The 12,657-nt window shown below is 52.1% G+C and overlaps 1 protein-coding gene across 1 annotated transcript; it reads right to left on the reverse strand.

Annotated features, from left to right (window-relative positions):
- Window positions 1-552: 552 nt before the first annotated feature.
- LOC132216446 (zinc finger protein 883-like) lies at window positions 553-12,351 on the reverse strand. Its single transcript, XM_059665644.1, has 3 exons — window positions 12,006-12,351; window positions 5,851-5,974; window positions 553-4,400 (listed from the first exon to the last, which is right to left on the reverse strand). The coding sequence occupies exons 1-3, from the start codon at window positions 12,297-12,299 to the stop codon at window positions 2,833-2,835; spliced, it is 1,986 nt and encodes a 661-aa protein (XP_059521627.1). The 5' UTR covers window positions 12,300-12,351; the 3' UTR covers window positions 553-2,832.
- Between the last annotated feature and the right edge of the window lie 306 nt (window positions 12,352-12,657).

The raw sequence follows: 12,657 nt of genomic DNA on the forward strand, positions 1-12,657 counted from the left end.
GCAGCCACACCTCACAGGCCCTTGGACCTTCCGATGGGTTTTTTTCCAGCTGCTACCCTCCCGGTGATTTCTAAGTGATCAGGCTAGGTCAACTTACTTCTTTGTTGAAAAGCTATAGCTCTTAGTCACTTAAAAAGTGATTTTTGTTGTCCTGGCTGGAATGGCTCAGTGGATAGAGCATTGGCCTGTGGACTGAAGGGTCCCGGGTTCGATTCCAGTTAAGGGCACATGCCCCGGTTGTGGGCTCGATCCCCCGTAGGGGGTGTGCAGGAGGCAGCCAATCAATGATTCTCTCTCATCATTGATATTTCTCTCTCCCTCTCTGAAATCAATAAAAAGATATATATTTTTTAAATATATTTTGATTTTTTTTACAGAGAGGAAGGGAGAGGGATAGAGAGTTAGAAACATCGATCAGCTGCCTCCTGCACACCTCCTACCAGGGATGTGCCGGCAACCAAGGTACATGCCCTTGACCGGGATCGAACCTGGGACCCTTGAGTCCGCAGGCCGACGCTCTATCCACTGAGCCATACCAGTCAGGGCAAGATATTTTTGTTTATTTTATTCGTTTTTTTACAAACCCTTGTGTCGAGGGCTGACTTTCAATAGATCGCAGCGAGGGAGCTGCTCTGCTACGTACGAAACCCCGAAGGATGTTTTTTTTAAAAAGTGATTTTGTTGCCTGGGCTGGCGTGGCTCAGTTGGGCATCATCCCATGCGCCAAGAGGTACCAGTTAGATTCCTGGCCAGGGTACATCCCTGGGTTTCGGAGTGGGTCCCCAGTGTGCGTCATGCAGGAGGCAGCCGATCAATGTTTCTCTCTCCCTGAAATCAATAAAAACATATGTGAAAAACGATCAATGATTCTATTGATCACTGTTTCCAAGCTGAGGTCATCTCAATATTTTACATGAAGTGGTTCATTATTTAATAACTAATTCTGTCAGGTGTTACCTCTGACTTAAAACCGCACCCTCTCTTTTATCACACTCAATCTGCAGAAAAAGTTGAAAACAACACCATGGCATTCTTAAATGACAATCAGTTCATCTTTCAGAAGCCTTTGAGCTTCCTTGGCCACTAGCCCTTATGGCCACATAGTCCTCTCGCTCAGGGACGCCTGGAGTTATTCCTCCTTTTATCTACAAATGGGAAGACCCAGGTGTCCAGAAATTTCACCTCCGATGCCAAACTGCCAAAAGCAACCAACCAATGTGTGTGTGTCTCTCTCTCTCTCTTCCTATCCCTTCCTCTCTGAAATCAATAAAAATATATATTTTAAAAAACTACACAAGAAATATCGAACCAGCTATGTAAAACATTAAACCTTTAATAAGCCATTTTCCAGTGAGCACAGAGGTGAGTGGTACACGCAGGTCGACTTAAACGCACACCATCGAATAGAAGCCACACAACGCCTGTCGGTTGGGTTGGGTCCATTCTCTAGTCAGAGTCAGAGGAATGAGGATGCTGCCAAAGGCTCAGAGTCTCACAACTTCCTCAAGCAGAAGGAACAGTGCCTGGCCGGTGTGGCTCAGTGGATAGGGCATCGGCCTGTGGACGGAAGGGTCCTGGGTTCAATCCAGGTCAAGGGCACAGGCCCGGGTTGCAGGCTGAATCGCCAGTAGGGGGCATGCAGGAGGCAGCCGATCCAAGATTCTCTCTCATCACTGATGTTTCTAGCTCCCTCCCCTTCCTCTTTGAAATCAATAAAAATATATTAAAAAAAAAAAGTGACAGAGGTAATCCTCCCCGTACTTTAGCCACAAAAATGGACATCAGTCCGGTATTAGCCCTGGGCAGCTTAGAAAATGCAGTGCAGCTCATTGTAGGTGCACTGGCGCCCGCCCAGCGCCTCAGTGGGTAAGCGCTGACCTGTGCACCAGGAGGTCAGGGCACAGGCCCAGGTGGCTGCATGGATCCCTGGAGGGTGGAAGGGGGCGTCCAGGAGGGAGCCGATCAATGTTGATGTTTCTCTCTTCAATGTTCCTCTCTCTCTCCTGTCTCTAAAATCAATAAAAACATTAAAAAAAAAAAAAGATGCACTTGTGTCCTGGCCAGTCTGGCTCAGTGGACAGAGTGTCCGCCTGCGTATTGAAGGGTCCCGGGTTCGATTACGGTCAAGGGCACATGCCTGGGTTGTGGGCTCGGTCCCCGGTAGGGGGGGTGCAGGAGGCAGCCAATCAATGATTCTCATCATTGACGTTTCTCTCTCTCTCTCCCTCTCCCTTCCTCTCTGAAATCAATAAAAATATATTTTTTTAAAAAAAGATGGACTTGTACCTGAAACTGCGGAGAGATCTAGCACAGTGTAAGTTCCACTGAAAAATGTTTACATTCAGATGAAGAGTTCTCAGTCTCCTCCAGTGCTGCTACCCTGAGTGAGGAAATAAGCCATCCTCTGCACATTGAAGGGCGTTCTCCACTCCAATCTCTCTGGTGCTTAAAGAGGTGGGATTGGCAGCAGAAGTATCTCCCACACACACTACACTCATAAGGTCTTTTCTCCCGTGTGAACTCCCTGGTGTTGAGGGAAGCCAGACCTCTCACTAAAACATTTTCCGCATCTGCCACACTCAGAGTTTTTTTTTTTGCCAAACGAACTCAGTGGTGTCAAACAAGGCAGGGGTGTTGTCTAAAGAATGTCTTACATTCACCACCTTCATGGGGCCTTTCTCCAGGATGAATTCTCTGGTGAATAGTGAGGTTGGATCTCTACCTAAAACCTTTCCCACAAACACTGCACGCATGTGGCTGTTATGAGTGTGTACTCTCTGGTGTTCAATGAGCCTAGTGCTTCGGATGAAGGACTTCTCACACTATCTACACTCAAGGCTTTTCTCTAGTGTGAACTCTCAGGTGTCTAATGAGGTGACATTTGTAGCTAAAAGATTTCCCACATTCACTACACTGATAAGGCCTTTCTGTTGAGTGCACACTCAGGTGTGGAAGGAAGCTGGAGGTATTGCTGAAAGGTTTCCCACGTTTGCCACACTCGTAAGGCTTTTCTTCAGAATGAACGCGAAGGTGGTGAATAAGGTGGGAGTGTTGCCGAAACGATTTTCTACATGTACTACACTCATACGGCTTTTCTCCAGTGTGAATTCTCTGGTGATTAATGAGGACACGTTTGATACTAAAGCATTTCCCACAATCACTGCACTCATATGGCTTTTCTCCAGTGTGAATTCTCTGGTGACTAATGAGGACACGTTTGATACTAAAGCATTTCCCACAATCACTGCACTCATATGGCTTTTCTCCAGTGTGAACTCTCTGGTGTTGAGTGAGGGCAGAGTGTTGGTGGAAGGACTTCCCACAGTCACTGCACTCGTAAGGCTTTTCTCCAGTGTGAACTCTCTGGTGATTAATGAGGATACATTTGTAGGTAAGGCATCTCCCACAATCCCTACACTCATATGGCTTTTCACCAGTGTGGATTTTCTGGTGTGTAAAAAGGGCAGAGCTTTGGCTAAATGACTTCCCACAATCACTACACGCGTAAGGCTTTTCTCCAGTGTGAACTCTCTGGCGGATGCGGAGGTAGCATTTGAAGGGAAAAGATTTCCCACATTCGCCGCACTCAAAAGAGCTTTTTCCAGCATGAAGTCTTTGGTGTTGACTAAGGTCCGTGCGCTGTCTACGGCATTTCCCACGAACACTGCACTCACACGGTTCTTCTTCAGTGTGACCGCTCTGGTGTTCGGTGAGGTCCGAGTTTCCGCTGAGGGGCTTCTCATAACCCCTACACTCATGAGCCTTTTCTTCGGTGTGAACGCCTCTGTGCTGGGTAAGGTTAAAGATGTGTCTAAAGGCTTTTCGACACTTGCTGCACTCAGAAAGCCCTTTTGCAGAACGGACACTTGGCCGTGGAACAAGGTTCTGGTTTGGGCTGGCCGCTTTTTCACATCCTCCTGAACGGAGACGATTTTCTCCGCTGGGAAAGGCCTGCCCGCTCTCACCGCCATCGTGCGGCTCCTCAGGATCACCAGGGGCCTGGTGCTGAAGGCCTGAGGTGGCTGGGAAGCCCTCCCCAGCCTTCCCACGGGCGGAAGGTGCCCCTGAGACGCAGAAGCGGCACCTGGTCCCAGGCGAGGCCCCGTCCACAGCTCCTTCCCAGGGCTTCTCGGCTCTGGCTTCCCTCTGCTGCTGGTGAGGGTTTGCAGGGAAACAGAAGTCTCTCACACGTGCGTCACCGGAGAAGGCTCTCTGCTCAAGGTCTGCGGCTTGGCACTCAGTCAGGTGCAGAACAGCTTTCAAGGGCGGGCCACACCGCTCACAGGGGTGGGTCCTCTGGGCGGCCGGCGCCGTCTCAGACGCCCTGACCGGTGACTCTCCTTCTACAGGCACGCTCTGCTCACAAGGGGTCTCGTCATCTTCCGTCTTATGCCAGCAGCCTGAAAGCAGACAACTGCTGAGGAGATGGTTGTGGACTTTGGTCTGAGGGGCAAGTCCCACTGCAAGAGGTTAGACATAATACGCTGGTTCCACGGGATTGTCTACAAGGGCCTTGTCCGAGCTGCAGGGCTCGGTGGTTGCACATCGACCTATGAGCCAGGAACAGTTCAATTCCTGGTCAGGGCACATGCCTGGGTTGTGGGCTCAGTCCCCAGAGTGGGGCGTGCAGGAGGCAGCCCATCAGTGATTCTCTCATTGATGTTTCTCTCTCTCTCTCTCTCTCTCTCTCTCTCTACCTCTCCCTTCCTCTCTGAAATCAATAAAAAAATTTAAAAAAATAACAATAAGGGGCCTAGAAACAGGTTGAAAAAGAGGCTACTGTGCAGCACTGGTCCTCTGACGATCACAGAATTGGGCAGACCCCACCGGGAAAGGAATACCGAGCTGGGCTCTCCCACTCACTCCCCTAACAGCGTTCAGCAGAGTTTGTCTGCTGGTGACCTGGGCAAGCTGTGGGAAAGGTTGGTTGTGTCCTTTCCCCAATCAAATGTAATAAATGAGTAGCTGGTATTTGAAGACAACGTAAGGATGTATGTAAACCTCCTAACACACGCCTAAGCCAAGGGTGGAGAACGCAGCAGACGGACAGGGGGCGTCAGGAGGCCGCAAACATGAAGGAAGCCCGAAGCCTGAAGTCACAGATGAAATGACCAGACAGAGCAAGGGTCAAGTCTGGGTAAGACAAGGTAGAAATGAGGTGGGGCCAATGGAACTTGCACCAAAACGCTATTGGACATAGGAGGGGGGTGAGGGGCTGCTCTTGGTATGATCTGAACATGGCCCTTACGTCATGCGCAGCCAGGCCTCCTCTGAGACGAGCTTACATGTCAACCCTGTGAAAAACCAGGGAACTCCCTGCACCGCCACTGTAGACTACCCAGAACCCCAATGATCCAAATCTTAATGAGAGACAGCAGAGGCGAGCAGCAGCACGGGCCCAGGGCGGCTTGGCACACATGGGCATTCAGGGAACTCCCTGTTCAGGGCACGCCACCAGGCTCAGCACTGGCAGTCCCAGCATGTACAACAAGAAAGTGGATTTAGCCCTGACCGGTTTGGCTCAGTGGATAGAGTGTCGGCCTGTGGACTGAAGGGTCCCGGGTTCGATTCCGGTCAAGGGCATGTACCTGGGTTGCAGGCACATCCCCAGTAGGAGATGTGCAGGAGGCAGCTGATTGATGTTTCTCTCTCATCGATGTTTCTAACTCTCTATCCCTCTCTCTTTCTCTCTGTAAAAAAATCAATAAAATATATTTTAAAAAAAGAAAAGAAAGTGGGTTTAAATGCGCAGAGCCCATGGTCCAGCTGTGGGACACACAGATACCCGTGGAATCAACAAGAGGAGGCAGGACATCACCCCAGGACACCGGGAGAACGGGAGGGTCTTACCCACGGAGGCTACCAGCGCAAGGATCTCCAGCATCACCTCGCAGTACAGCAGTCTCTGAGCCTCATCCAGGAGCCCCCACTCCTCCCGGGAGAAGGCGACGGCCACGTCCTCCAAGTCCATATCCTGTCGTGATGGGGACACTTCAGTCCACGATCAGCTTGTCTCCTGGGCTTCCAAGTTCGTCGTATCCCCCACCCTCCACGTCCACCTGCTCCCCCTGCTCCCCGCATCACAGAAGAGCCCAGGCCTTGGTACCAGGGGCGTCGCTCCCTCCCTATAGTCATTGAGTCTGTGTCTTCCCTCAACACTGACGGGCAGATGGACGATCCCTGAGCTCTGGGCCTGGCATGTCGGCCAAAATGCCTCTTGTCTTTAATACAGTGGGCGTCACAAACATTGCTTAGAGCAGCGGTTCTCAACCTGTGGGTCGCGACCCCTTTGGGGGTCAAACGACCCTTTCACAGGGGTTGCCTAAGACCATCGGAAAACACATATGTAATTCCATATTGTTTTGGTGATGAATCACTATGCTTTATGTTCAATTTGTAACAATGAAAATACATCCTGCATAGCAGACATTTACATGACGATCCATAACAGTAGCAACATTACAGTGATGAAGTAGCCACGAAAATAATTTTATGGTTGGGGGTCCCCACAACATGAGGAACTGTATTAAAGGGTCGCGGCATTAGGAAGGTTGAGAACCACTGGCTTAGAGAGAGAAGCTGGCCATAGAGACGGGGTAAGTGATGTGACACTGGTCTTGTCAGGCAATAACCCAGTGGTCTCCCCGTCCCTCCAAGACACAAAAGACATGGCATCACCCTTCACCTTAAAATCCCAACCCCAGGGCCCTGAGGCTGTCGGTCTGCACTGTCCTCTGCAAATAATTCTTCTTTAATATATTTTTTTGACTTCAGAGAGGAAATGAGAGGGAGAGAGAGAAAGAAACATCAATGATGAGAGAGAATCCTGAATCAGCTCCCTCCTGCACGCCCCACACTGGGGACTGAGCCCACAACCCGGGCATGTGCCCCTACCCGAAATCGAACCGTGACCTCCTGGTTCCTAGGTCGATGCTTAACCACTGAGCCATGCAGGCCGGGCTGCAAATAATTCTTTAAATCACTCCTCTCTCCCACCACCACATTCCCGGAAGAACAATTCAAAGGTAACACAAAGGGCCCATGACAAGGACAGCAGGTTTCTGGTCAGCTTGGTCCCCAGGACCCTGGTCTCACCACCTCCCTGGCTGACCCCTGCTTAGCGCCCCACTTCCCCGGGCCGGTGGAGGTTTTCAAGCCCGGGCGACACTGACACCCGCTATCTCCTCGAGGCCCTGCTGCCCGGTGCACCCGCCCTCCACAGCAGCAGGCAGGTGGGCAGATAAATGGCACGTGAGCTCTTGAGCCTGGGAGAGGGGACCTCCACAGCCCCCTTTCCAGGGAATTCTCACCATGTCCAAATTGTTTCCTCCAGGAGCTGCCAGACACGGGCTCACCCTTCATTCACTCTTTTTTTTTTTTTAAATATATTTTTATTGATTTCAGAGAGGAAGGGAGAGGGAGAGAGAAAGATAGAAACAACAACGATGAGAGAGCATCATGGACCGGCTGCCTCCCGCACGGCCCCTATTGGGGATGGAGCCCGCAACCAGGCATGTGCCCTTGACCAGAATCGAACCCAGGACCCTTCAGTCCGCAGGCCGGCGCTCTATCCACTGGGCCACACCGGGACCCTTCAGTCCGCAGGCCGGCGCTCTATCCACTGGGCCACACCGGCCAGGGCTCAGTCACTCTCGTGTCAATGCCAGAGCCCGGTGGCCGTGAAGTCGCACCCCCTCCCCAAGCGCACATCGCCCTTCCGACCGCCCGCTCTCCCGCCTGCACCCCCGGCCCCGCCGCCTCCTGCCCTGCACCCGGACATCTCCTGGGCCCTCTGCCTGTTCCTCGGCGTGTGGTCCAGGGACTGCCTGGCAGAGTCACACAGGACCCAGCAGCAGGCTGACTCTGATGGCCCCCACGGACACAGGCCGCCTGGAGCGCTGCCCAGAAGGCCTCCCCGCCGGACTGCGCCTTGCTTCAACCTCAGCCTCCGCCCTCCGCCCCTGGTGCTGCACTTGGCACCCATTTCCCTCTCTGGGCCTCACCCGCACCAAGGCCCAGCCCCGGCCGCTCTCCGCCCGCGCCCGTGAGTCACCCAGGTGACCACTTAGGAACCTGCCAGCCAGATGGCAGCCCCCTGCGGAGAACAGCTGGTCTCGGCCGGAGGGGAAGCAGCAGCTGTTCCCCCATTTCCTCTGGGGCCCTGAGAGGTTCCCAAAGGAACTGACCTGTGAGAACAAGTAATGCTGGCTATTCTGACCCCTTCCAAGTAACGTACCTACTGGCTTTGGAGACCAAAAGCAACAGAGGACAGCTACGCAAGGTTCGCAGGAAAGCGCCAGTAGAGAAGGCGGTTCACCTTAAGAATAATTACGGGAGCCCTGGCTGGTGTGGCCCAGTGGATAGAGCATCGGCCTGCGGACTGAGGGGTCCCGGGTTCGATTCCAGCCAAGGACACATGGTGCAGGAGGCAGCTGATCCATGATTCTCTCTCATCATTGATGTTTCTATCTCTCTCTCCCTCTCCTTTCCTCGCTGAAACCAATAAAAAAAGGTTTTTTTAAAATAATATATATATATATAACCATATTTTAAAAAATTAAGTTAAATAAAAGAATATGGGAAACTAAAATGGGATTTTGAAAGAAAAAAAAAAACAGAAGCAAGCATAGGGCTACTCTGAGAACTATGACACGGCGTTTCCCCTTCTATTAATAGTTTAAGAAAAATTAAAATTACCATTAAAAGGGGGAAAGTTACCAAGGACCTTGAAATAACGCAGCTATTTTATCTGTTCTTAACCACACCTAACTAAGCTGGAGTAAAGCTTGCCTAATCAACCAATATCTGTTTTTAATCAGAACCTGCCCCCTTTAAACTGGGAATGTTATGGGACAATTGAAATATATTTTCGCTAGTCAAATCCGGCCCAATTCACCTGATAGGGCAAGATTTAAAAAAACAAAAAAACAAAACAAAACAATGATGTACACAAATCCTTTTTGCAGAGGGGTGAAATATATTTAGAAATAAGTAAATCAGATATTGATTGAACCAACTGGGAAAATAAGAACTTTAAATGCCTTTCACCGCCTGGCTGCCGCGGCTCAGCTGGCCCAGCATCACCCGCTGCACAGGGAGGATGGTCTGAGTCCTAGTCAGGGCACAGGTCTAGGTTGCGGGCTCCGTCCCCCGTAGAATCTTAGGAGGGAACATTCGTTACAAGACATTCAAGGCCACCTCAGGCCTTTCCAGTCACCGATGTCCTTTATGCACCAATATCCCAATACACAAAATTACTTTTAAAACGGGGCCTTTAATTCCATGTACAAGTTCCTATAATCCTCCTGTCCTCCCATTACAGTTCAATGGGAAAGAACGGAGATTTGTACAGGATCTCGTGGCTATAGTCATTCCCAAGTACCCTATGGTTCCAATTCCACATAACCCATTATCAGCCCTTCCTGTGAACTGCCCAAATTTTTCAGTGATGGATTTATGTAGTGCCTTTCCCAGCATTTCTGTAAAAGAAAGACAGAAATACCTCTTTGCTCTCACCTGGAAAGATCACAAGTTTACCTGAACAGTAACGCCCCAGGTATACGAGGAAAGTCACACCTATTTTTCTTAGATACTAAAAGCTGATTTAAATGTCAAGGTTTTCTAGAAACTTCACAAGATTTCACTCTAATTCAATATGTAAATCATTTACTCTCATACATTACTAGGCTCTCAAAGGGACACCTTTTACCTATTACGACAGCTAGCTATAAAAGGACATACGGTGTCAAAGATAAGCTTCCATTTTCCTTAAGTCGAGTAGAATACCTTAACCATCTTACTCTAAAAACAACAACCCTGAAAGACAGGAATTCTACCTTTTCCTCTTCCATAAACAAGCAAGCAGCTTGGGGGATTAATGGGTTTGAGTGGATATGGTCACAATTAGGTTCAAATTTTTCATTAAATGTCCAGTCTCTATATGTCCCATTAAGATCAAATTGAGCTAGCCCTAACCGGTGTGGCTCAGTGGGTAGAGTGTCAGCCTCCAGACTCAAGGGTCCCAGGTTCAATTCCGGTCCAGGGCATGTACCTTGGTTGCGGGCACATCCCCAGTGGGGTTGTGTGCAGGAGGCAGCTGATCTGTGTTTCTAACTCTCTATCCCTCTCCCTTCCTCTAGGTAAAAAGTCAATAAAATGTATATTTTTAAAAACTGAGCTAATCCAATTCAGAGGAACCCAGAAGGGAAGTAAGCTGTAAACATCTGTAAAAAAATTATGTCTGGGACACCTTCATTATAAGCATTCTAACTTTTTTTAAAAATATATTTTATTGATTTTTTACAGAGAGGAAGGGAGAGAGACAGAGAGTCAGAAACATCGATGAGAGAGAAACATCGATCAGCCGCCTCCTGCACACCCCCCAAGGGGGATGTGCCCGCAACCCAGGTACATGCCCTTGACCGGAATCGAACCTGGGACCCTTCAGTCCGCAGGCCAACGCTCTATCCACTGAGCCAAACCGGTCTCGTCAGCATTCTAACTAGACTCTGTAGGCAAGGGGCTCCCTCCCTGCACACAGCCGTCTCCGCTAGAGACTCTGCTAGGTCGACGTGCTATGCAAACCAACAGGAAGGACGGTGGTAGGCGCCCCTCTGCCCATGTCCCTCGTTCTGCTGGATCCGTGGAACCCTTATCACACTCAGCCCTTCCCCCAGCGGACTGGCGCTGGCCTTCTGCACCTACCGGTGGTATCAACCTTGACCTTAACTGAGACTGTCTTTTTGCATCTATAATAACACTAGTGGCCCGGTGCATGAAGTTAGTGTGTGTGTGGGGGGTGCGGGGGGAGGGGTGGTGTCCCTCAGCCCGGCCTGCACCCTCTCCAATCTGGGACCCCGCCGGGGAGGTCCAACTCGGACATCCCTCTCACAATCCGGGACCGCTGGCTCCTAACCGCTTAGCTGCCTGCCTCCCTGATCGCCCCCAACTGGCCCCGCCTGCTGGCCTGATTGCCCCTAACAGCCTCTGCCTCGCCCCTTCACCATGGCTTTGTCCAGAAGGAGGTCCGGAAGGTCTCCCGGTCTGATTAGCATATTGCCCTTTTATTAGTATAGAGTCCCAGCGGTTCTCAACCTGTGGGTCGCGACCCCTTTGGCGGTAGAACGACCCTTTCACAGGGGTCGCCTAAGCCCATCCTGCAGATCAGATATTTACAGGACGATTCATCACAGCAGCAACATGACAGTGATGAAGTAGCAACAAAAATAGTGTTATGGTTGGGTCACAACATGAGGAGCTGTATTTAAAGGGCCAGAAGGTTGGGAACCGCTGGTCTAGACATAGACACCCTTTGAAATGTCCGGGTACCTTGTACCTTCACCCCCCACACACACCCCTTGGGGCACAACCCAGACCACAAACTCCTTCATTACCCCGTCCCCGCCCGCACCCGCCCATCATTTACTTTCACCCAATCCCGGTCCGCCCCCGCTTCTCCCGCCCCCTCCCCCACCCCCTGGGTTCCACGTGACCCGCGCGCCCCCCTGTGGCCCCGACAAGTCAACACAGGGGAGCGGCCCTCCCCCAGCTCCATCCGAGTCCACGGTCCGGCGCCAATAAGCTCACAGCAGTTCTCCGCGGGTTTCCATGGTTTCCCACGTAAACAAAGTAAAACTCCCCGCCCCCCGCCCCCCCAGCCTCCCGCACCTTCTCCGCCGCTTTAGACACAAACCCGGGCCTCGGGTTCCCCACCCTCCCGCTCAGCCGCCCTGCGCGGTGCTCCCCCTCCCACTGGGGCCCCCCCTCTCTTACCGGGGTCCCCCCTCCCACCGGGTCCCCCCTCCCACCCCGGGGTCCCCCCTCTTACCGGGTCCCCCTCTCCCACGGGGTCCCTCCCTCCCACCGGGTCCCCCCTCCCACCCCGGGGTCCCCCCTCCCACCGGGGTCCCCCCTCCCACCGGGGTCCCCCCCCCGAGCGCCTCCAGGTCCTGCCGCGGGGCCGGGCTGCGGGGTTAGGGGGGCGGGGAGGCCGGGGGCGCGCTGACCTCAGCCCGGCGCCTCGGCGCGGCCGCCGCCCTCGGGCTCGGCGGGCGGGGGCGGTCGGAGGCCCCCGAACCGGGCGGGGGCGGCTGCGGAGCCGGGACCCGCCTCGCAGCGGGGACGACCCCCCGGCGCTCGCTCCCTCCGGACTCGGCGCGCGAATCCTTTGAACCCACCAAACCCGCCGCCCAGACCGCCCAGAGGAGGACGCCGGAAGTCCCGCCCTCACGTCGGGGGCAGTGTTGAAACGCCCGGTTTCCTGGGCTTTCATTGGCTCCATCCGCCGTTGTTGGGCGCATTGCCTTCTGGGTGATGTAGTTTCTCCAGCCGAAGCGGTGAGTTACTATTGTCTTTAGCAACCAAACCGCTGATTATTTGCTATGGTTCAGTGGTTGCTTCTGGAGCCGGAAGCCATGAGGTCAGGGGGTTGATTCCCACTCAGCGCCTGTGTTGTAGTTTCATTGCAGCCCCACTTTTACGACCTTTTTTTTTTTTTCTTTTTCTTTGATCCTCAATGTTTCTATCCCTCCCTTCCTCTCTCTCTCTAAAAAAATCAATAAAATATAATCAGCAGAAGTAATAATTAAGGTGTGGCCTACACTCTGGCTGAATAGGTCTATATGTTTGTTACCGGGTCTTCTCCTCGAGCCAAGGCTG

This window comes from Myotis daubentonii, chromosome 15 (genome assembly GCF_963259705.1).
Source record: "Myotis daubentonii chromosome 15, mMyoDau2.1, whole genome shotgun sequence".
In the NCBI taxonomy this organism is placed as follows: Eukaryota; Metazoa; Chordata; class Mammalia; order Chiroptera; family Vespertilionidae; genus Myotis; species Myotis daubentonii.